Here is a 25,276-nt window from a genome sequence, read left to right as displayed (position 1 = left end):
GGCTAAAACTAATTAATGTTGGTCTGTTAAAAAAGGCAATTATGCAAAATCTGTAGATGTTCATTCTGTCAGTATTAATGATACATATGCTTAGTGCCTCTCATTTTGAAGACTCAAAGCTAGACTTAGATAAGCCATTGTAACTTTTGCCAGACCACAATTGCCAGCCTTAGACTTAAATGTGAAAAATTGAGTGTTCGATTATCACCTCACCCTGCCAGTTGCTTTAATTGATGATTTTTTTCATCATTTTTTGTTCTTAACTATAGTTACATGCTATTTTAAAAAACTGTATTTTATATATATATATATATATATATAAATGTCTCTTCTGCACTTGTAAAAGAGGAAAAATCAGTCTGAGTTTTGTGTCATATGTTTTTTTGCTTTGGGATTTTTCTTTATGGGTTTGTTGTTTTGTTGTTTGTGGTTTGGGTATTTTTATAAAGCAGGATGGGCCACTGCAATATAAGATAGTGTACTCTAACATGTAATTGCACCATTTGGTTGATAGGAACCTTGTGCCATGTGTATTTGGCTTTAAGGAATATGGGTTTACCAAAGAAAGGTCACTAAATAATAAGGCTGAATTCTTACCCCGATGAACATTCATTCCGTGAAACTAGAATCCTGTAAATGGTAAGCCTGCTCGTATCTCTGCCAGGATGCTCTCTTGAAATGTGACCTCTGTGTTAGTCTTGGTGGAACCTGGTCTTCATATGGTTTTTGGTGTGCTGTACAACTTCCTTCACTCTATTTTATTGTCTCTAAGACCCCTGAGGGAAATACTGAGAATCTAAAGCAGCTGTAATCATGAACAGACCTCATTATTATTCCTTATTATTCCTATGTTAACTTGTGGGATAGTGCAGGATGTGTGCCATGTCTGTTTCCAGACCACAAAACTTGAGAAGGCCTATATGGTTGTATCTGTGAAATCACACTCAAGGCAACTGGAGAGGCGCAGACCACAATGCCTTTCTTGCACAGGGGTTAAGCTTAACTGTTCTTTATTCTGCAGGCTGCCTATTTTATAGCACAAACCACAGCAGCTAATTTCGTGGGGATAGGGATAAACAGGTCACAGGTGTTTTACTGAATATGTGATAGTGATTTGTGTTTGAGTATCAGACTAGACTAATCCAATATCACTGTTTTTTCAAGAATAATGGCCAGTAATGGATCTGCTCTGGCTCTTCTATACCATATAGTGATTTGGTGATTCCAGTGATAAGGAAATCTCTGTCTCAGAAAATGTCTATTCTTTTTACCAGTTTATTCTTTTTATCAGTTCTGTTAGGCTTAGTTTGGTTGGTTTTGGGGTTTTTTTTTCCCTGACCAATTGTTGTACCTTTTACCATTGTCTTTAAAAATTTCCATTTCTAACAACTAAAACAGCTGTTTTATGGTTTTCAGAATTGATTTCTGATAAAATCTGACTTCCCACATTAAAATCAGAAATACATTTTTTTTAACTTTCAACATTAAACCCTGAAATACTTTCTATTTATTTACTTTCATTTGTGGTAACTTTACCTTTGGCTGTGTATATAGTGTTACTTAGGATACAAGGCAAAGAAATGGAGCTGCAGGGGACATTCAGAATGCATATTGGGCAAAGGTTTTTCACTGCAATGGTCACTGGGAAGTGGTTACAGCACCCAGCCTGTCAGAGCTCAAGAAGTATCTGGAAAACACTTGCTCACGTGGTTTTAGGTAGTCCTGTGAGGAGCAGGGAGTGGGAATGAATGATATTTATGGGTCATTTCCAACATAAGAACTTCTAGGATTCTTTAATTTCATAGAACCATAACATGCCTTCCCTCCCCCACCCCTCACTGACTTTTTTTTTAAGAGCATGACTGAAGCTCTGTCCTAGTTTCTCCCTGATTTTAGCTTGGGTAAGTGTAATGCTTGTCCAGAAAAGTAGCATGGAACTGCTATGCACTCCAAAGCCCTTTACAATACTTTTTGCAATCTGTTTCTACCAGTTCCTTACTTCTTGGACATTGATGAGGTAGCTGACCACAAAACTTACTGTAACACTTAAACATTTATATTTATTTAGGTTAAAGCCTAGTGATAGTAGTGGCTGTTTTTCTGCAGTGCCTGGAATGTGGAAATTTTTGCTGGACAGGATTGTGCAGGGTGACATGCTGTTAAAATAATTTCACCCCTAATTTTTTTTTTTTTTTAGGGACGCAAGAGTGAGGCGGAGAAGTACTTCATGAAGGCTATTCAGCTGGATCCTACCAAAGGAAACTGCTACATGCATTATGGTATGTTTCAGATAGATAGGATTTCAACATGTATTCCAGGCTTGCTGTTAATCTCTCCAAGTGATTAAAGATTTGAGAAGTTCTACTGGCAAAATATCTTCTTTAAAAGGAAAGAAACTAATCTACCATATATTACTTCATTACCATTTTTCCTTCACTGTAGAGGGGGAGGTGAAGATTTTCATATTTTGCGTAACTTTCCTGCTATGAGAGGAATTTCTGTATTGCTGCCTCTCTGGGAAAGAACAAAGGTGACTATTGCCATATGTCAAAGTTTCATGCTCTGGAGTGTTATTGTTAACAGTTCTGGCCTGACTTCACTGATTGTTGGTGGGTGGACAACCAGAAATTTTACTTTAGTGTGTGTGAGTTCCGTACATTGAAATGTCTTACAGGCCTTACATCTACCTCCTTCCCACCACCTTCTTTGCTTGAAATGGCTAAGTATTACAAAAGGTTCTGACAAGTTGGCTGTATCTTTCCTTTTACACCATGCACGTTGCATAAAGCACACAGTTAATTTGAGGTATCTTTGTAACTTTGGGTTGGTTTTGCTAGATGTGCAAAAAACACTTCCAGATGTGTTTAGTCTCAGGGAACCAAAATTATTTATCTTTATGGACTAATTCTTAATATATTTTAAAGTTGATAATGGATAAATCTTAAAATGCAAGCTATGTTCTGCCAATTGGAGCACAGAAAGCATTTTGTAAGTTTCATCTTAGTTTAGGAAGAAGGTAGGGAACTACAAAGCACACTATATATGTATAGTGTGTTATTTTCATTTCTCTGTGTATTATTTTCATTTCTCTTCTGTTCTTACTGGTAAAATAAATAAAAATGAGTGGGTAAGAGGGAAAATAAATCTCACATAATAACCATGTTTTTACTCTGTGATATCTTTGTCTGAATTGCTCATATGTTGTATCATTGGTCCTATGCAGTATGAAATTCTGTATGTTAGATTCCTAGAATCAACCTTTGGACATAAAACATGTCATTGTATTTAAATTAATGTAGCTCAGTGCTGCATTATTTTGCATTATGAAACATTGCAGTTCAAAGACTTGTCTTCTCTTTATGCCTGTACAAGTAAAGACAATAGGGATATTTTTGCATGTAAACCCCATTATTTCAATTGGATGTGAGTGTTATGTATATCTCAAGACAATGAGTAAAAGTTACAACTGCTGGTTTCTTGAAATCCTACTCAAACCCCTTCCAGCTTTTGTTACTAAGAAAGCTGTCCTCAATTATTAAGAAATCTTTTATACAAATTCAGTGGTTGGTCTCAACAGTTCATCTCAGCAAACGATGTTAGGATTTAGTGTATTTTATTATTGGTCTAGAACTTTTTTCTTTTTCACTCATTACTCATCAACTTGTTTGTCCTTTCCTGCAATATTCCCTCTGTTCCATGTTCAAGTATCCTATAAACTGAAAGGATGGTTATTGAAATCATCATTCATGTCTGATATATTGACTTCTTCATTACCAGATTACAATATTAACATGGTGTGTTATTTCCTAATTAAGATTATTCCCTAAAAACATGGGAAAACTTTTCCTTTATTGTGTACCAGGTTCAAAAAGTGGATTTTGTCATTGTGCAGAGGTGATAATTAACATAAGCGAGGTTCTACTCAGCAGATTAGGACAGAAGGGTGAAATGCAGTCAGTGTTTGGAATAACAGCATAGTGAAATGGTTGCTGAAGGGCAACAGAAGACAAGACACAAGAAGGGACACAAGAAGATTCTCTTTAACAGCCACTAGGTCTTGGAGCATTATACCCAGAGAGCTCTTCTGAATGTGTGTGAAATCTTTTCACAATATAACTTATGATCACCTCACTGGTTCAGTGATGTTATTCTACATTTATATCAAAGTAGCTATGAGGAAGGTATGGTCTACTTCTGCTTGGCTCTTGTGTCTGTGTAGTACAGCTGGTCTCAAATCCTTGTCGCTTTGGGCACAGAACTTTATAAAATGTAAACTAAATTATCCTTGCTTTTTCTTTCTTTTCTTCCTTGCTTTATTTCTCTTCTCTTTTCCACCTATTTCTGTAATAATGAGGGCTATGTACTGTGTGTTACCAGGGGCATTCCAAATAATCCATTGGAACCTCTAGTGAACACTTCAAGCTTTACCTCTCCATCTCATTAATTTGTTCCAGCAACTTGTCACAGGTACATTCTACATCCTGGGGAAATACATCCATATTTTGCATGTAAATCTTAGAGGTTACTTTTTTTCCTCAGCATGAAGATGTTGAGATGAGAGAATAAAGTAGTTGGCATCAGTCCTAAAAAAACACATACTTCAAAAAGCAGCCAAATGAAAAGAGTGGTCAGCTGGGACATGACAGGGTGTTGATGGAGTAGCAGGAATGAATGGACTGAAGATTTTCTTCCAAGTGTACATGGATTGCATGGGCTTATAATTTTTGCTTCAAGGTTGTGCAGATGTTCTTTTTGACTTCTAACCTTCTGGACTTTTCTTGGAGCTATGAGAAAAACTGTCAATATGCTGTATCTTTTAAGAGGCTTACCTTTGTATTATAATGTGCTTTAATTCAAGCCATAAGCCAAAGCTATTTTTAGGTATGACTTGGTGCAGGAGGCAGCTTAGTTAATCACATGAAAATTTGGAGGGAGTGGAACAGTTTCATGGTTTCTCCTTGAAAGATACCACCACAGCATGTTTCTCTGCTCAAGCTGGCATTACAGTTAGTTTTCTATAGGTACTTGGCTGACTTTGGATTTAAGGGGATTTAAGTTTTAAGCAGTGTTTCCCAGACTCATTATGCTTGAAGATGTCTGAAGGGAAAAATAGTGGAAAAGCTGAAGATATATAAATCCCTGTAGACTCCTGTCATGATGCCACTTCATTGGACATAAGGGGAAGCGGCTTTTTTTCTAGTGACCAGAGAGGATGGCAGTTCCCTCTCAGATGGAAATGCAGGCTGCTGCTCACCTGACCACCTTTCTTTTGCCCTTCTTGCTTTCTACCTCTCCTGTGTCAGTTATCTGAACATCTGAACTTGGTGCAAAACCATTACATCTTACAAATACATGAGGGTTGATGATGATTTGCTACAAGCCGCTCAGGTGCACAGTATGCTACACCTCACAGATGGAAGAGAGAAAATTCCCTTGACTCAGGAAGAAGAAAAAGTGAGAGGGTGAAGAAGAGCCAAAACTTTTTTTTTTCACAATATACACGTTTTTGAACTAGAAAACTAGAGGAATTTTTTTGGATACTGAGTTTGTATGCTTCTGTAAAGTCTGAGGCTTTTAATTGGATATTTTTAATACGCATTTTCGAAAGATTGCCTAGAATGAACATTTGTGACTAAAAGAGGTCAAACTTAATATTTTTTTTTTTTTTAATTTCCATTTCTTTTCCTGGGAAAGTTTTCTTCAAACTGACATACCCACATCTACTCAAGATGTTGGCAGTCATGCATCCCCCTCTACTTTGAACATTTAACTCAAGTCGGTCATTTTGAATCCTGCAAGATCTTGGTAATGTTGGTCATCAACAGATTTATGACATAATTGAAGTGATCTCCACGGACTATTGATTCTTCCTGAGCTACTTGCCTTGATGAAATGAAAGGGATGAATCTAAGTGTCTGTTTGAGAAACCACAAAGAGGTACCTATGAACTAAACAAGTTAAAAGGAACTGTCTACTAAATATTTTAAGAACATAATGGCATCTAAAGAATCAGTACATCAAATTTGTCAACAAATGTGCCCAACATAGGGATGTTCACTCAGGTCAGACAAGTGCCCTTAAAGCTCAGAGACTATGTAATTTTGGATATAGTTTTTGGATGCATGACAAAGGAGATAAAGGTCTCTATTTCTGTCTGCACTGAACCTATCTCAGGAGAAGCTGAAGAAAGATTATGTATAAAATCTGTCAGTGCACAGAGATACAGAGATGAGGTGCATTTCAAACAGTGACATATTTATGTGCTCGTCTCTTCTAAAAAAAAGAAACCAACAAAAATTCTTCAGTAAGTAGGATGCAGTGTAATTGAGACGTTTGAAATTGTTGAAGCTTTCTGTACAAGCTTTTCCTTAAATGAAGAACACCATAAATCTACAGTGATATTTGTTGTATAAAGAGTTTATCTCCAGGAGTATTTTATTTATAATTTGCTGTTTAAAAACAAAAATAAAATAATAAAAAATAAAATAATAATAATCATAAAAACCCCACCAAGCAAAAAACAACAAAACAAACAAAAAACCCCCACAAAAAATACCTTCCAAAAAACCCCCAAACCAAACAAACCCCCCAAAAACCACTAAAGTGGAGTTCATTTTACTTGTCTGCTAAAAAATAGGTTTTGCCTATATGCCTCTTAACTTGCATATAGTGGCCTTTCTCCAAAATGATGAAAATGGAGTAGAGAATAAAGCAAAGAGACAAAGAAGGAGTAAGATTTCAAGATAAATGTTTGTTGAGGTCCCTTCTCCCTTATATTTGTAATGGCTTCGTTGGAATAGAAAAGTCTAGAACCCAACAGGACGTTCAAATTAACTCTGTTTTATTAATAGCTGTTGACACCTCCTTTTAAAATAGTTTCCTTTGAATAATACATTATTTCTAATAAGCCTAAATTGTTTCAAGATTCCTTTTTCATTATAAAAATGGATTATTCTTATTATAATAATTATGCATTCAATTAATTTGGCAGTTCACATTGATCATTTGCCTTTTTAAGTGCATTCCCAATTAGAGGTGTATAACAAAAAGAGACTTTCAGATTACATAAAACTGAAGTGTATTAGATATGTCCTCATTGAACTAAGAACAGATTAATGTGTTCCCAAATACACTTTTGTTTTTACTTTGTCTTTCACTTTTGACTTTGTGATAATTTAGGAGCTATTTTTATACATTTTCTTACATTATCTGTTTCTTTTTAAGCATTTTTAACTTCTTAACTGCCTTTTTTATTGTTTTTCAATTTCATCATCATCTTTCTAATCACTGTTTCTGCAAAGGGCTCTTAGCCCTTTTTGATGCCTAAATTTTCACCTAAATTTATGAGCACTTTGTATCTGTCTTACTTCCAAAGATGGCTGCATTACCACTCCTATGTCACAGCCTGAAAATGGGTTGGAATTGCTATGGTTTAAGGATCAAAGTATATTTCATTGAAATATGATGGCAGTGAGTTTTCAAGCACCATTTTTTTCAGTCTTTAAGTTTTAGGCTTACTTGTATTAGTGAGTGGGAGAATTTTTATGTCTTTACAGGTGTTACTTTATTTTTTTTCTTAGATGTTTCTGCTTAGATTGAGGTTCAGTAAGGTGAAGCCACCTTACGTGGTTCAGTCACCACGACCCCTCGCAGCACTGCAGGCTGGGGGCAGAGTGGCTGGAAAGCTGGGCAGAGGAAAAGGACTGGGGGTGCTGGTTGTCAGCAGCTGAACATGAGCCAGCTGTGCTGAGGTGGCCGAAAAGGCCAATGGCATCCTGGCCTGGATCAGCAATAGTGTGGCCAGCAGGAGCAGGGCAGGGATTGTGTCCCTGTACTTGGCACTGGTGAGACCACACCTTGAGTCCTGTGTCTGGTTCTGGGCCCTTCACTGCAAGAAGGACCTTGAGGTGCTGGAGAATGCCCAGAGAAGGGCAACAAGGCTGAGGAAGGGTCTGGAGCACAAGTCCTGTGAGGAGTGGCTGAGAAAACTCAGGTTGTTCAGTCTGGAGAAGAGGAGGCTCAGGGGAGCCCTTATCACTCTCTCTACCCATCTGAAAGGAGGCTGTATCCAGATGGGAGTTGGTCTCATCCCCCAGGCAACCAGTGACAGGATTAAAGGAAGAGGCCTCAAGCTGAGCCAGAGGAGGTTCAGGTTGGACATCAGGAAGAATTTCTTCACTGAAAGGATAGTTAGACATTGGAACAGGCTGCCCAGGGAGTTGGTAGAGTCACCATCACTGGTGATGTTCAAGAAAGGACTGGTCATGGCACTTAGTACTATGTTTAATGAGCATGGTGGTGGTCAGTCAAAGGTTGGACTTGATGATTATTAAGGTCTTTTTCAACCTAAATTATTCTTTGTGCTGTATTTATAATATTTCCATGTAGTCACATTGTTCTCAGTCCTTGAGCTTTGTGCTTTTTGTCTTCATTGAGTGAAGAACAGCCCAGGAAAAATTTATATATTTTCCCCACATATTTAAGGAAAAGCTTCTATGAAGAAAGCAGTGAACTAATGAAAAATAGAGTATCAATGTTGTATTTATAAGAAAGAGGAACATCAACCATGACCTGCTCATGAGATCTTACTAATTTCTTTAGGAGAGTTTTATGTGGATGGTAGAAATGTCACACTAGTCCACACGTAGGTCAGTGTTCACTTTTGTCAATGAAATTAATAAAACTTCACAAGCCATAAATCCAGGTGAATGGATTATCCTGTTTCTGACTGACAGGTTAGCTAAATGCAGTATATACCAAATGATAAATAAAAGTGCATGGATCTGCTGCATTGGGAACCCCAGATGCTACTATGATGATTTTGTATTGAGAAATTAAATCCCTTAATGAGGCAGGGTCAAAGTGAACCAGATATAGTATGTCCATCACCACGTCACTTCCCAATATGCACTTGTGAACCTTTCTGCCAATGACAAAGGCTTTGCCATTTTAAATCTTTGGGAAATCCCATCATTGGTATAGAGTGACTTTGTAGGGAAACTATAAACTAGTTTATGATACTCAAATAATACATGTTCGTAGAACATATGTGCTTTTTGGAGAAAGGGGGTCTCTGTCTTTATCATACCATGTGCCATCAAACCAGGGTCCAGACTTTGAACTATGGCTTATATCTGCTCCTGCAATGTCAATGAACGTAATTCCAAGAAGACAGGATTCCTAGACCTGTAGCAGGAAGATGTAACCATCTTGCAGAAAGACTTCATTAATCTGCTGACCTTTCTGCTCCCAGAACTCTCTCTACAAACTTTAAGAAAATCTGTAGCTACTACTAACTGACAGTATTTCTTGCTTCCAAACTGAGGACAAAAACTGAGCTGTTCAGGACAATCAACCAAATTTAAGTCGTTTCTTCACTCTAGGCTACTGTTACCACACAACATTAAAAGAAGATTATTACAGACCACTATAATAACTATTTTTTCCAAACACCCTTTAGAACCAATCACTCAAGTGGAATGCAGCGGAGTATTTCCAAACAAGTTAGGTCACTGACCTGAAATGCTATGGAATTTCCATGCTTCTGGCTCTTCCCTTGGGTTTAGCCTTAAATCTAATCATTCTGACATCTCTAATACATGGTTTATTCTGCTTCCTCAGCACAATATACTAGACTGCTCAAAAGATGTGATATAGATAGTGAAGATCAGAGACCGGGTTAGAAATGTGTCTGTATGTTTCTTCCATATTGCCAAAATGTAGCATTTCTGTAGGGACTGAAAAATGAACACAAAAATGCTGGAGGCTTTGTGGCTGGAGGTTTTGTGGCACAAACAATGCTGTGGGCTTCTTTGCTAATAGTCATGTGTTTTGACCTATAAGTATTGTCTCATGGGGATTTTTGTAGAGATAGCATGAAACTGCTACAAAAGTGCAACTGGATAGTTCTTTTTCAGCCAAATTTTACATTTCCAAACCTTATACATCATCAGATGTCTGGGAAATGATACAGAGTTCAGGATCTTCCTCAGTATTTGTAAATCATGAGATCCTCTGTAGTATATATTTTCATCATTAATCTTTGGTTTAGTGAGAGCTTCCAGTGATCCAGATGTGGTCACAGGTTCAGTTATCAAGTCCCAAAGGTTTGCTAGTTAATTTTTTCCCTCTTGTCTGTGATCATGCTCTGAATGACATCCAGTGGTATATTTAGCACAATTGCAACAGATAGGTTTTTCAGACAAAGAAAGGACTAATAAAATAAGTATTTTCCAAGCCAGTGCATATAATGACATTGCAGCACCCGCTGATTTTCTTAGTGTTTCATTATATTTTATTTGCATGGAAGAATTTTCTCTATGGGAACTAATTCAAGGGAGAAAGTCTCCAGAAGTCCTTCAGCAAGAAATCAAGAGTACACCTTTCAATTAAGATGGAATGGGATACAAGGAGCAGCAAAAATTGAAGTGCTGCTACCATTTACGTGATTGTGATATAAGTTGCCTTTGTTTCTCCTATCACATCTTCCACGTTCAGCAAGAAATTGTCTAAACCGGCCTGGAAAAGCAGGATATTTAATCAAATGTACCCTTGCTTTGGGGGCTGCTCTTTCACAGCCAGTGAATCTGTTTTGGAACTCCTAAAGGAAGCAGTTACATTAGGTCACATCTGTTGACTTTGTGTGGGAGGATGGATTGTAGGAGAATAAGAGATAGTGCTAAAGGCAATCTCACCCCTGAAGAGTTGCAGCTGTACTAATTACCAAGGATTAGGAACAGGCCTGCCCTTAATAGGCCATAGGTATATCCAATGAGGCTGAGTGTTTTATATAAAAGGGTGGGCTAGCTAGTTGAGAGAGAGTTGGAGTGAGCTGGCAGTGCTGTGGCAAGGTGGGAGAAGTCAGCTGGCCATGAGGAGCTACCCATGAGAATTCACAAAGGAGGTACGAAAGTTTTACAGTAAGACAACAGTGACAACTTTGCATCTTGAGACATTGATTTGTCACCTCAAATACTTTGGAAATCAACTTGGAGACAAGATCTGTCCTCATTTCTTCCACTGAATGCAATTTAAATTTCCCATTTTGAAATCTCTGGTTGCATCAGCTCTTTAGCTCTGCATTGCTGCCGCAGAGCCGAAGTTGATAGAAACTTCAGTGGTGGTTCTGCCACTGAGAATATAATTCTGCTCTCAAGACATCATCTGCATCAGACAAGATACAATGCATTGAGTCAGTCAGAATCCACTCCCTCTTCTGATTTCTGTTGAAATTTGAAATGCTTTGGAAGCACCAGCAGATACTCAGCTTCCAATCCTCAATGTTGAATGTGTTGAAAGAGCTTCTAGTGAGGTTTATTACAAACAGATTTTACAGTTGAATCTTGGTAGAGCCACTTTTCATGTTGTAGAAGTAAAAAACTCTTTTGAAGAGGATAAGAAGCAGAAGGCTTGGTGAGAAATGTATATTAAAAGAAGCGAATTCTAGGTTAGGATAGCATTGGAAGTTTTTTCGTTATTATTCAAAAGGTAGTTTACTCAGTTTTGCTTGCATTACTAAATCTATCATCCCACAAGCCTGTATGGCAACCTGAGTCAATGCAGAAACAGCAGCATTCTGAGAACATTCAAGGTAGTGCTTTTCAAAAGCAACACCAGCACGATGAGCTATTTTAAAAATTTACTGTGTTCTGGAACAGAGTGCCTTTGTATGTTTGCCAGTAAGTACAAGAGGGAACATTTCAACTAAAAGATTGGTGCAAATTGCACTTTTATCTAGTAAATTAAGCAAATTTATCTAGTAAAATCAAGAATCACGGTGCCTGTGAGGAATAGTTAAGCCCATTCTAGGGGAGCACACTTATGCCTTTGTGCTCTGAACATAAAAGATTTTTACACAGAGACAGATCCCAACCAATTAATACCTTTCTTGTTACAATAAAGCAGCAGAACTACCAGTTCAGATGTATAGCTTTTAAATTGTTGATGGTGCATATCTTAACAAATTCTTTACAAATGTTCAGGATTCTTTAAGGGACACAATTATTCAGGATAGAGAACTATAGGGGCTTTCATTTATGTGGATGAATACATTTTAAAAATTCATAAAATATGAAAATAAACTATTCTTTTCAATTTCTGGGAACTGGAAATATTCTGTTCTTGTTTGAATTACATACATACTTATATCTCACTTTTCAGTAGATTGCATATATTGCCCCAAAAGTTTTTGGTCAAATAAAGACTCAGAACCACTGTTGATGGGTTGCAATGAAAAGTAAATTTGGTCAAGGTTGCAGGTACAGATTTCAGCAGCTTTAATGCTATTTCTGATTCTTAGATAGTTTAGGGAAAAATTACAAAGAGGGTTGTGAAATACTGAATCAGTTCTCTGCTATCAAAGGTCTTTAACAACTCTTGACTACACATTTATTCTCACAACTGTGCAGTCTAGCAAGAAATGTGGAAAAATTTATTTTAAAAAGCAGCATTCCAGGCAAAGAACAGTGTTTCTGAAACTCACTTTTTTTCCTGGACTGTGGATTTCCCACTTCCAGTTTAGGAGAAGAGTAATGAAAAATATTCTTTCCTCTAGATAGGGAAGTGTGGTATTTGGAGCTGTTTTCTCAAAAGCTGTTGTGATTCCAAATAACAGTCAGGCTACCATAATTTATGTTGTTGGCAAGAGCTGGAATCATGACACCTGCAATAAGTAAGCTCTCTATGTGGTGTTGGGCAGTATCTCATAAATCATGAGGTTTGCCAGCTGCTTGTCAGAGAAGAAAATCCTATATATAAATTTAGACCCACACAAGTGGTTCCTGGATGCAGGGGCTTGCAGATCATACCCTCTGATCCACCTTCAACACCTTGCCAATATTACACCCTGCTAGTGCTCTTCTCTTGGGAAAACCTCTTTATGGCTTTGACAGGAAAGCTTCAGAAGTCTGTTTTATAATGAAGAAAGCACAGCAGTAAAGCACAGCCAATCCAGCTCATTCTTGTATGAATTTAGTATGTAAGATTAAAAGGAATGGCAGCTAATATTTTCAAAACATTATTTTTCTATTTAGGTGTTTTAAATTAAATTGAGATGTGTGAATAAAATTAGTCCAGCTTTCAGGAGAACTTGGCAAATCAATTTTCAGCTGAAAGTTTCCACCTTGTACTGGTTCTGGATGTGATAGTGTTAACTTCATAGCAGCCTGGATGATGCCTTGTGACTAAAGCAGCCTTGATAACACACATCAATGTTTTGGCTGCTGCTGAATAGTATTTGAGCAGTGTCAAGGCTTTCTCTTTTTGGGAGGGAACATAGCTTGGACAGCTGACCTGAGCTGGCCAAAGGGATAGAAGTTATATGGACTGTTACATCATATTCAGCAATAAAAACTGGGGTAGAGAAACAAGAAGGGTTTTGGCTTCTGAGGTGGCTTTGTTTGGAAACTGGCTGAGCATTACTCTTCCTGTGAGAAATGGTGAGAAATGTCCTTCGCTTTGCTGTTTGCTGCGTTAGTATGGTTTTTTTTTCTTCCCCATGTTAAACTGCCTTTATCTTGATGCAGAGATTTTCTTGGTTTTGCTCTTTTGTTTTCTCCCCTCACCCTGTGTGAGTGCTTGGATACTGGCAGGGGGCAACCCACCATGCATCTGTAATAATCTCAGGTATTGACTTTTTCACTAGACTGAAAAAGCTGCAGCATCTTTTATTTGTAGCCCATGCAATTAAGGAAATCTTTGATCAGCAACCCTCCTCTGGATGCTCTCTAATAGGTTCATAACCTTCATATGTTATGGTGCCCAAAACTGCACACAGTATTCAAGGTGAGATCAAACCACTGCAGAGTAGAGTGGGAAAATCACCTCCCTCAACTGGCTCACAATGCCACGGTACCATGACTCATGTTTAACTTGCCATCCAACAGGACCCCTAGGTCCCTTTCCATGTTGCTGTTTTCCAGAATCTCATTCCACAGTCTGTTTGTATACCCAGGATTGCCCCATCCCAGGTGCAGAATCTAGCACTTGCCCTCACAGGAGTTGACAGTTCCTCTGAGTTTCAAATAATTTGCAAACTTACTTAGTATGCTTTTAAGACCTGCATCCATGTCATTTATGAAGAGAACTGGCCCTAAACTGGAGTTTTGTAAGGGTTTGCATATAGAGGATAAAACAGTCGGTTTCATATATGCATCATCTGCTACTTACCCACTCAGCATGAGTTATTGCCACCTCCAGTACAGGGCAGATTTGTACGGTAATGTGCAGTCCTAGAACTTGCTGTTTTGAAGAAGTGAAAGTTTTACTTATATCTTTGTTTCCCTCCCTGGCTGAATGTATCAGTAGCATATCCACGTACCAGTGTTTCACTCTGCTAATCTAGGGCTTTCATTAGCAAAAGTATCTTACTGTTAACATTTTATGGCTGGTGTGCTTTAACATGAACTTAAAGATTAGGGATACTGTTTTGCTTCATTCATTGGAAGAGAATTGGAATACTAGTTGGTCAAGTTTATTTCAAAGATTGCTCTTTAAAGAAAATAGGAGTTCAGCCTAAATAGATATGAACTATTTTATTTGGTAGATTTACTTGGAGAATTTTCAGATTCAAATATGGGTTTGTCCTGCTTCATATAAGGCATACTCTGATGTGGTAACCAAAAGAAAATTATTTTTTTTTTTAAAAGTAAGCTATTAGCTTTTGTCAGATTTTTCTCCCCTTTAGAAGAGACTTCCATTAACAGTTCAGCCATTGATCTATAATTCTGAAGACAAATTAATTTCTTGTGGTTGAAATTGTTCTCAAGTTATGTTTTCTTCTTCTATTTTCTTCTCTCTTTTTATTTATTTATTTACTTATTTTCATGTGTGCAAAGGCTTTTTTTGTGTATCATCTGTTTCTGAGCACAATAAGCACAAAGCATTCTACTGCATCTAAGTGTGGTACACATTAGAGTGTGGATGTAACTAAAGCAAGCAAACCTTATACTGTGAATGCAGGAAGGTACCATAATGTTTTTACAAGTTTTGCAGATCTGAATAATTAAGATATAGGAGACTGAGTAAATAATCTGCCAACTCTCCCAAGCTGAAATGTATCCACAGAGAAAACAAAAAGCTAAGAAAGCTGTCTTTCATCACTTTTTGTATTGAAATGATTCCTTCTGCGAATGTCTTTGTTGTACCAAAGCATGACTGGGTTCACAATGCTTGTACAGACCTTGCTAGCTGTGGTTAACGGAAGTTTTCACATAAGCACACAGCAAATATGTGAGCAGCAGGGAATGAATGAGGAAAGGGGGAAGAAAAAAGAGAAAATCCCTTACCATGGCAGGATATAATTTGCTCAGGGTTTTATTGTTTTATTGGTTTATTTATTTATCATATTTATTTTTTTTTATTGTTCCTGCTGAGGTTTGTGGTTAGTGGTGGCATGGCAGAGTTTTGGTTGAGAGACTTTACTTGACAAAGTAAGACGAAAAGAGAAGGATGGGATGCTGAAATGTATAATCACTAGGCTTTAGGAGAGTTTTTCCAAATATAAAGTTATGTATGCACAGAGACTAGATGGTTGAATTCCTTAAAATATTTTTGCAAAAATTGACACATCTTACAGATTAGGTCTGAAAAAGCATTAAAACGAGCGAAAATAAGGCTGAGCATCTTCCAAATTCTTTTTTTCACTTTCTACAAAGGAAAACTCATTTTTATAGAGTTCTACTGTATGTTACATGTTTTGTTTTGAAACTACTACTACTGTACTTCAGTTAAAGCTTGTTGGCTAATGCTAAATTATTCATTCTTTTCAGTTTATACTTGGTTTAATGATAATGATAATTTCATTAGTAAAATGTGAGTCATTTGATTTTAGAAGTAAGTATCATATACGAAACTTTCAAAAAGCTACCTGTTGGGATTCTTTTAGTGTTAGTGAAATACATTATAAAATACCAGTCCATTAAGGTATACATATATATGTAATGGTTTTAAAGCAAATACAATGTAGAATTCTAAGCTGAAAAAATTATCATGTATGTATACAGAATTTATCATTTTGTGTGATTTTGGGATATGCTTCTAAAACAAATTTTGGGATATTCTTCAGGAATGTGTTTAATTTGTGGATACTATTTTATTTCAATTTGTTTTGAGGAAGGAAAGATCATGGTAATTGTATAGGCAGAAAGCAGGCTTCTTGGCATTTGGGAGTATTGTTTCTTGATGTCTGAGTTTTACTCTATCATTCTCCATTTTCTTGAATATATATTCCAAAAATATTGTTATTGCTTTTCAAATTTATTGCAATTTTTCTACATTGACTGTATTTTGAAGATATTGAAATACAGAACAGATCAGGAAATAACTAAACATTGAATCCGAAACATTGGTTTGTTGCTTGGTTTATTAGTTTGGGGTTTCGGTTTGTTTGTTTGGGTTTTTTTGTGCATTCTTTTCCTGACTATACTGTCTGAGGTGTATTACATCAGTTATTTCCTGTGGGCTGATGTTCACACATTCCATTGCAGGTCAGTTCCTCCTAGAAGAATCCCGCCTGATAGAAGCAGCTGAAATGGCAAAAAAAGCAGCTGAACTTGATAATACGGAATTTGATGTTGTTTTCAATGCAGCCCATATGCTCAGGTTAGTGCTTGTACATCTGCCTCACTTGATTTTCCTCTTCTTTTGGAGGAAAAAAGTCTTTATAGCCTTTGCTTATGCAGGATTCTTTTTAAAGCTCAGCAACTCTTTTGAATAATTCAATAATATTGCTAATAAGATACAAAGAAGTGGAATTAAACTGTTGCAGCATTTAGCACTTTGCATTTCTTAAATTCTGTTTATTATATCATGATTTCCTACCTTCAAAACTTCTGTTTTCACAAGCAGGAAATGTATTTTGCTTGCATATGAGAACAAGCGTTTCTTTGGTGAAGAACCTTCTGTAACATTTCCTTTCACCTGACTTTTAAAATTTTAGTGTGCATATCAACTGAAAAGAGGAAGAGGAGACCATATTTCTCATCTGGATGTAAATAGAGAATATTGAAAATTTCTGATAATATCAGAACATTATGATAATTTGAAATCTAAATATTCCCAGGCTGATAATTACTTTGAGATGCATAGGAGCACTTAGTGATATTCTCAGAATCTGTGATTTAAAATGTAAACTTATATTTAATTATCTCTGTCTGAATAGAACGAATCTTTGGACTTCTATTTTACCTTTTAAAGCTGTCAGGCCTGGTTATTCCATAACATTAAGCTTCTGTCTATGAATTTAATATTATTTTGTTAACTCACATTACTGTCATAGGTATCCTCCATGCTTATTTCTAGGATAACTATCTAATTATTGTCTATTGTCCACTTAACAGCTATAAGGATGCTTGATTTCATTTAGATAGTGTCTAAGCATAGAAAATGCATGAAAAAGGAAATTACAAAAATATACTTCATTAGCACAAAGCAGTTGTTGAGATAATTTCTCTGCTGAAGATATCTTACTAGGCTTCTTTATATTTTAGCGTTTTAAATAAGAAATGAAAGAAAGAAAGAAGAGGATGTAGAATCTATAGAAGAGAGGGTAGAATCAAAAGTTATTTTTTTAAAATAACTTACTGCTTGTAGATTAGAAAGGAAACCAAGACAAATGGCTCATTGGTAAACAACAGTTTGACATGGCAGAGGTGTATGAGCTATTTTAAGGATCCTTCCCTTCCCCAGGATTGTTTTGTGAATGATACCGCTCAAGACAGAATTCAGTAATTTGAAACATTTAGATTAAAGTTACAACTTCACAGACAGAAGAACAGTAAGTTAGGCATGACAGCTGAATTTAGAAAGTTATAGAGGGGTCAGATTCTTCATTTTACTGTGTGTGTTTTAGAAGACGGTTTTGTGGCATGATTGTGTGTATTATAAAATGTGGTGGTGTAAATCAATACTATTTTTGAAATAGCTTTAATAAATCTGCTTTCTCTGTGAGCACTGAGTGTAGCATTTGAGGTCTTTGAAGCACATTTATTGACATCTGGATATGAGTATTTTTTCACTTTCAAAGTAATAGCTATGCTGCTGTGCTGTACATCAGCCACAGTTACCCTACTTGATCTGGTTGGGAGTGTACTGTTTTTGGGAGGCCTTGACAAGCAATGATCTCAGTGATTCTAAGCTGCATTCTCAATTTTTACTGTAAGTGCGAAGCCAAAACCTTCAAAACCAAAGAAAATGCACTAAACTGAAACACTTAAAAAAAAATAGGCCTGTTTTAGTTTAGCTGGAATCCCTTGTGCTGCTTTGGGATACCCAGTTGATCTAATTTTTCACTTAATTCTCAGCTCTCTTTGTGGAAGATCATAATGTCCTCCTAATACTCTCTGAGAGTCTAAAGCGGTCTGTAGGATTTAGAAAGAGTCAGGGTGGCAAAGCTGAATTCAGTGCTGACAAATATTTGCTCAAAACCCCATGTGTTAGCATCTGACTGATTTTTCCTAAAGGTTGTGATTTTGTTATCCGTCCTTGTTCACTGCTCTACTTAGCAATTAATTCAAATATATTGCTTCTGTGATACATGTTGGACAAGGGCAATGCATATTCATTCATTGTAACAGAGGAGCTACAAATCCACCTGGAGTCTGGCTCTTCAGAAGCAGATGATTTTCAGGATCTTTAGAACAATGGAGGGCTGAGGTGATTCCAAGAGGAGAACAGATACCAAGACACAAAGGAGGACAGAAAGAAGGGAGTACTCCAACTGGCACAGAGTGACACTGCTAGAAATGGAATGCTAAAGACAGTCATAAATGAAAGGCTGACATAATTTCAAGTAGGTGACCAACTGCTCTTTAGGTACCCTAGAGAGCTATAAAAACTGACTGGTAAGTGAGTAAGGATTTTGAATGAACTGCACAGCTGTGAGATAGAAAATACGTTATAGAAGTTCACAGAGCATGAAAATGAAATGACTCTTGTGAGAGACACGGGATAAATTTTAAAGACGTGTTGTGGAATAAGAGACAGAAATTGATATTAATGGGGATGATGCAAGGTTTCCAAAATGGCTGTAAGATAATAACAGAGGCTTAGATTTTTATATAGATTCTGATATTTTCTTTTTCAGACCAAATATTTTGCACAGTGATATATTTTTGAGTTAGGAAGGAATCATCTTTCCCTCCTCTCCTACTGCTGTTTCCACCATTAGCCTAAGGAGTGTCACAAGACTGAGAAATATGAAGACATTTCTTGGTTTACAGCTGTTTTGGATAGAAAATAAATATTATAGAAATACTAGTCTCTCAAAATACAATTAATTTTTCTAGTCTAGTGCTTAAGTATTTTCCTTTTTTTTTAAATCTCCCTACTTGCTGGGAAAAAAAATTAAAATGCAACCTAAATAAAAATGAACAACTTCTGAAAATTTAGAACTGGAGTGCTGCAAGTTAAATTTCTTTTTCTTAAATTTGCAACAGCATTGTTAACTGGATCCAAATGCAGTAGCTGTATTTATAGATAGCCTGTTCTGAGTTTAACAGTCACAAGAAGAATGTCTGCTCTTTCAATCAGATATTCCAATGTTGCTGATTTCCTCTCTTTGTGACTGAATCTGAAGTAAAAAAAAATAATGACTTCGTTCTGTTTGCATTATTGAGAGACCTCCCCTTTCCTAATTACATTATAGTTATTAATTTTTTTTCCTAAATGACTTCTGTAGCAACCCATTAATGCAATGCAAGATGATTCAAGTCATCTGTGAGAGGGCTGAGATGTGCGATGAATGCAATTAATTTCATTGCAACAGTCTGGTAACTTTTAACTTGTGTAATACTTGTCTGTAAAATTCATTTTCTCAACAAATTTGTTTTCCAGACATCTTACTTCAAGGGTCATGCAGCCATTTGGGTGGTTCCTAAAGCGGTATCTGGTCATGTGTTTTATGTTTGCAGTATTTGCAGTGCTCCTGCTTAGAGGAGTTAGCAGTCTCCCAGCCGAGCAGTGAGGCGTGCGCGTGACGCTGCTCGGTGGCTGAGCCCTGTGTTAGCAAGGGCCACGGTTCACTTTGCTCTCCTGGCCCAGGGGAGCTGCCAGGAGCAAGGCAGCTCATGGGCAGCAAGGCACCATGTGGGAGAGGGAATGAACATTTCTAGAATGAAGGGTGGCAGTGTGGTGGCACCGCCATAGTAATTAGAAACAGGAAAGGAATTTCACCTTGCCTCCACATGAAAACAGATTTAGGAAAAAGACCTCTTTGCTTAAAAACACATTTTGTCAGAAAAATTCATTTTTCCAGGCTTTTGTGAGAGGGTTTTGTTCTGGGAAAATCTCATGTGACATGAAGTTACAGGATGTTTATTGGCTGTTGGAAAAAGAAGTCTAAATTAGAGCAGCGCTACATTACATGGTCTTTATTTTTCAGTGATTTTCTGCAAGAGTGTTTTTGGCTGTCCCCAATGCACTGACCAAACATGGAGTGTAATTGCTGATACAGTACCATAGGCACAACTTAACCCTGTGTTATTGTCAGGTTATATTGAACCTATATTTGCTATCTAAAGCAGCTTAAATATATATGTAGGGCAAAGCATATAGTCTATATAGATTTTTTAAACAAAAAAGAACAACTATGGATAAATGGTTCCTTGCAACAGAGCAGCTGATTATAAAACCTGATAATCTTGTTGTTACACAAAAAGGTCCATTAAGAAAGCCATTCAGCATTTTAAAATAGGAATTGCTGAAGAAAATTTCTCCGTAGATGTGCTGATATCTATGATTTTACTGTAAAAATCAACAGTCTGAAGCCTTGTACCAAGCAGCAGGCATGTTAAAACTAACCCTTTCTCACTCACATGTATCTGAATAACTCAGCCTTGGTGGTGTTTGTCTCTTACAACAGTATTTTTTCCAGTGAAAATCAAAATGAATGTAAACTGATTATAGCTGGGTGTCAGGAAAATCTAATAGTGATGTGTCATCAAGCACATTTTTAGGTGTCACTGTTAGTCAGCTGGAGCTACGTATGGGGAATTGTTTGGTCTGGAAGCTCAGGTTAAGAGATATGAGAGAATAAAAAGTGGAAACATTTTTTCCCTTAAAACAAGACTGGATGCTAGTTGTTAGTGGGGAAAATCAGATAAGTTTTCAAGGGCAGTTCTCATGAAAAGATTTAGGATAGAGGTTAAAATATAGCTCATAACTATGAAAAAGACTCTCTTCTGAACCTCTCTTTGCTCCCTTTTCTTCCTCTCTGATTTTTTATCAACATTTTATCTAATATTTTACTCTAATGTGAGTTATGTTACTTTTCATAGTGTCCTTCCATTATTTGACATTGATCCAGAGCTCTTTACTGCTCAATGGCATAGGGTTACTGCAATTTCCTACCTCTGTGCCTTTAATTTTTCTCAAGGGAAAGCTGTTTCAGGGCTTAACATAATTAATTTCTAGCTTAAATTTGCAGTGGAAATAGGAACTAGAATTCTGCAGCATCTTAGCTAACGGAACTGTTGCTGAATGCCTCAAAAATGGAACTAGCATTTTTCTGACCAGGTTACTGTGTTGTGCATTCATTTCTATAAACTGTTTTTAACAGAGAACTATATATTCAAACTGATTTCCACTTGGCAATTAATGACCCTTGTTCCAAGATGTACATGTGGCAGGAGAGCAAGCCGTGTATTTCCACTGGCCTTAAGGGGGACAGGATTTGAATGTGTTCCACACTCCCATGCCAGCAACTCTTTTTGGAGGTGAAATGTAGCATTTGTATTTGCCTCCTGGGAAAGGCACCTTGTTTATTGTATGTTATTTCATCACTTCAGAAGTGATTTGTGTCCTGACAGTTTCGTACAAACAGGGAAAAAAAAAAAAGCTCTGTAACATGTTTCATTTTGCAGTGCTTTGCTGTAAATCCTGAAATTCCTAAGTATGAGATTTTTTTTTTTTGCAATCGTTTCAAGTGCTACTGATGCCCAGCAGGAGTGATTCAGAAGCAGGTTGAATGAATATTTTTAGACATTCAATCATCTCTAACCACTGCAACCGCTGAGTCAATGATACATGTGCAAAGTAATTTAAAACAGTTAACAGGTATAAACCACGTTCTTTTTAGCAAATTGTTAGTCATGAAGTGGTTTCACCTTGCACAGGAATTACGTGAGAAACTTGAAAGGGATTATCCTCCCTTTCTCCTCCCAAGACCAATAGCTGTAAAAATATGTTGTTTGGGATTAATTGCCTATCCATATATTATGTGGGTAATGTTTAAAATCTATGTGGATAGAAATAAAATTAGAACACAATCTGATACCAAATCATGTAAAGGCTCATGTAATGAACAAGATAAAATAAGTGCTCAGTTGATTGATACTTTTTGAACTAGTAACATTGCAAAAGCAGGAAAAGAAGGAAAAAACCCTCAAACTGCCCACCCTACAGTCTTATCCTTGTTTTCTAATGTTTCCATTTTGTGTCACAGAAATGCAGCTGTAATCACATAACAAACACAAATCTGCTGAAGATCTCCTGTCCTAAGTCTCCTGTGAAAGTACTTAACACTATGATTCATGTGAAAATAGCAAATAACGGTAGCAGAAGATAAGTAGCCCACCTGAGAGTCCTGCTTGGTTGTTCTTACAGATTTGCCATTTTTCCTTTGAAATATATGTGATCAACTGATATTCATTGGATTAGTGGCCAAAATGGAAAGTCAAGGGGAAATTAAGAAGGTGGAGACAAAAGGAGAAGAGAGGAATTTGAGAGAAGTGATAAAAAGGACCTGTTGAGACAAAAACATGTTTGGATTTGTTTAGTAACATACTGCATTTTTATTTGAAGACATTAAACTGAAAACTCAGGAGAAGAAAAGAAGCTAAACTATAAGGAGCATGTAGATGGTGACAGTAGTAGTAAGGAGAAGAAAAAGTGTTGAGCTAATACTGTTTCAGGTACCCAGAAACTCATTCTCTTGGAATATGAGATTTACATTTATATGCCTGCTCAGAATTATGTGAATAAATGTTAAAATCAGAACTCTTTTTTGAATTGATTCCCTCAATCATGGAAAGCTAGTTTTTAGAAAACTTCAAATTCCCTGACTTTTTTTCCTTTATTTACTGGAATTATAGTGGTTTTGGGAGGGTGCAAAGTGAGAAATTACATTGTGTTATAATATACAGTTTCAGAATTTAAGTATGTCTGATAACAAAAAGTGAGCCACATTTTCTTCTGGTGAAGACTGGTATGTCTCTGTTTTTGCCTGAGAGAAGTGTTCAGCTTTCTGTATTTCTTTCCATTATGTACAAATATTATTGCAGAACTAAAAAGAAAATGAAGTAAGCAAAGAGGATTTGTACTAATGGACATTCTGAACTCTAAGAAAACTTCTAGATTTACATATTTTGTGCATTTGTTAGGGTAATATCCTTAAACAGCAGGGAGTAGTTGCAGTGTTTAGTTTTTTAGCTATGCTTCTTTAGGTACGGTTTCATTTTAACACGAGAAGAATGAGGTGTAACTGTGTTGTTCTTTTCCATCCTGATAGACAAGCCAGTCTTAATGAAGAGGCTGAGAAGTATTATGAAATGGCAGCAGGATTAAGACCTAATGTAAGTACCTTCTTAATGATAACCAGTACATAAGTTGATGAACATGCTATGGTGCTGAACCCTTTGTGTTGAGGAGAACTTCTTGCTGGAGCATTTGCTCTCTCAGCCTGTGTTATATATGTTCTTTTAGTAGTTAATTGTTGGGTATTCAGATGAAGATGTTCATCTGTCAAACCAATCACTGCACTTTCAAGTTGCCTCAGTGAAGTGGTCTAGCCATAAGTCTTGGCCAACAGGCCAACATACTTGGAAAAGACTTCTAGATTTAGATTTATTTAACTATGTTTAAATGTGTTAAGTTTGGAATGCTTTTCCAATTCCATCTCTTCACTAGTAAAAGAGAATGAAAGGCTATCCTGTGAGCCATAGTTTAAGGAATTTTTAATAATATGTTTATGCATTTCCTTCTGTCATGAACTTCTGGCAAACGTAAAGATGTTTATTTCTGATGTAGTTGTATATTGGCAAAGAAATACTTATTGTTTGAGCAGATATATATAGGAGTAAGTGACATGCCTTTTAAGAAGGGAAGCTCATTTCCAATTTTCATTGCGTCAGGAATTAAAGAAATAAAATACTTTTTACTTACCCTTTTTTTTACTAAATATTACATTTATTTTCAATTACCTTTTCATTTTGAGGAAAAAATCATGAATATGAATGGGGCAGAATTTATTTTAGATACATAACACTTTGGCTATGCAATAAATCAAATCTAGGAAAATTTCTGTCACAGAAGTCCAAAGTGCCAAATTCGAGGATACAAGTCAGCAAATGCAGTTAAAAAAAAAGGAACAACCCAAGTTTGAAAAAAACCCCAAAAAACTAAAAAGGGTTTTCAGAGATAAGAATCAAAAGCAACAACAAAATATAATAAAAAAACCCATAATAACTTATTCATATGAAATACTGTCTCTTAAGAACTCTCAAAAAACTACTTACTTCATTACTTGATACTTTGCGAAATAACAGTAAAGACTTTGTGATTCATAATGCTTGCATAATTAAAGACTCTTTTGCCTTTTTTCTGAGAGGATAGCTTAATATTGAAAGTATTCCCTCAGCTGACTGCAGATTGGCACAATTTTTCTTTTCTGTGCTTCATTGTATGCTCAAAATGCTTCTCAGAAACTAAGAAATAAGTTTATTGTGTATAACCCTATATAAATATGGTTATATATTTGAAGTTTCTCAGAGAGCTTTGGAGTGACTGACAGCAAGCTCATAGCAATAGTGCTCTAAAGGTTAGGTATTTCTGATTATTGATGACAAACTTTACATGTTATGACCAAAAAATCCTTTTTGAAGAATCAAATTATCAAAACACTTTATTGTAGAAAATTTCTTCTAACTTTGATTAGTGTAAGTAAAAATCTAATAGGTACTGGTGTTCAGCTTTCTTCAAAAGATGATTATGCTTTAAGGTTCTAGGTGATAGTTTAATTTTCTAGCTAAGCATGGTGTGCATATGGTTTACAACTTTTTAAGAATATTTTAGTGTGTGTGGAGTGGGAAACTTGTATCCATTTTCACAGCCATTATCAACTTTCTGATGACTTTACAGGGATATGTCTCAAAAATGTGAACAAAACCACAAGTAGTCATATATATTTTGCTTGTTGTTATTAACTCTCAGATTTGCCATACTAGTTTCAGACTGGGAGAAAAAGAAGCCACTCGAGGAGGCTTACTTGGTAGTAAGCAGTCTA

At 36.4% G+C, this 25,276-nt stretch overlaps 1 protein-coding gene across 1 annotated transcript in view; it reads left to right on the top strand.

Moving 5' to 3' along the window:
* TMTC2 (transmembrane O-mannosyltransferase targeting cadherins 2) overlaps nt 1–25,276 on the top strand; it is a 233,977-nt gene that overhangs the window by 187,567 nt on the left and 21,134 nt on the right. The window contains exons 9-11 of the mRNA XM_066550550.1: nt 2,198–2,279; nt 16,485–16,599; nt 23,504–23,567. Of these exons, the coding sequence (XP_066406647.1) occupies nt 2,198–2,279; nt 16,485–16,599; nt 23,504–23,567 (261 nt within the window). The remainder of the gene's footprint in view (nt 1–2,197; nt 2,280–16,484; nt 16,600–23,503; nt 23,568–25,276) is intronic.

This window comes from Molothrus aeneus, chromosome 5 (genome assembly GCF_037042795.1).
Source record: "Molothrus aeneus isolate 106 chromosome 5, BPBGC_Maene_1.0, whole genome shotgun sequence".
NCBI lineage: Eukaryota > Metazoa > Chordata > Aves > Passeriformes > Icteridae > Molothrus > Molothrus aeneus.
The sequence above is the reverse complement of the archived record's forward strand: the minus strand, read 5'-3'. Positions and strand labels throughout refer to the sequence as shown.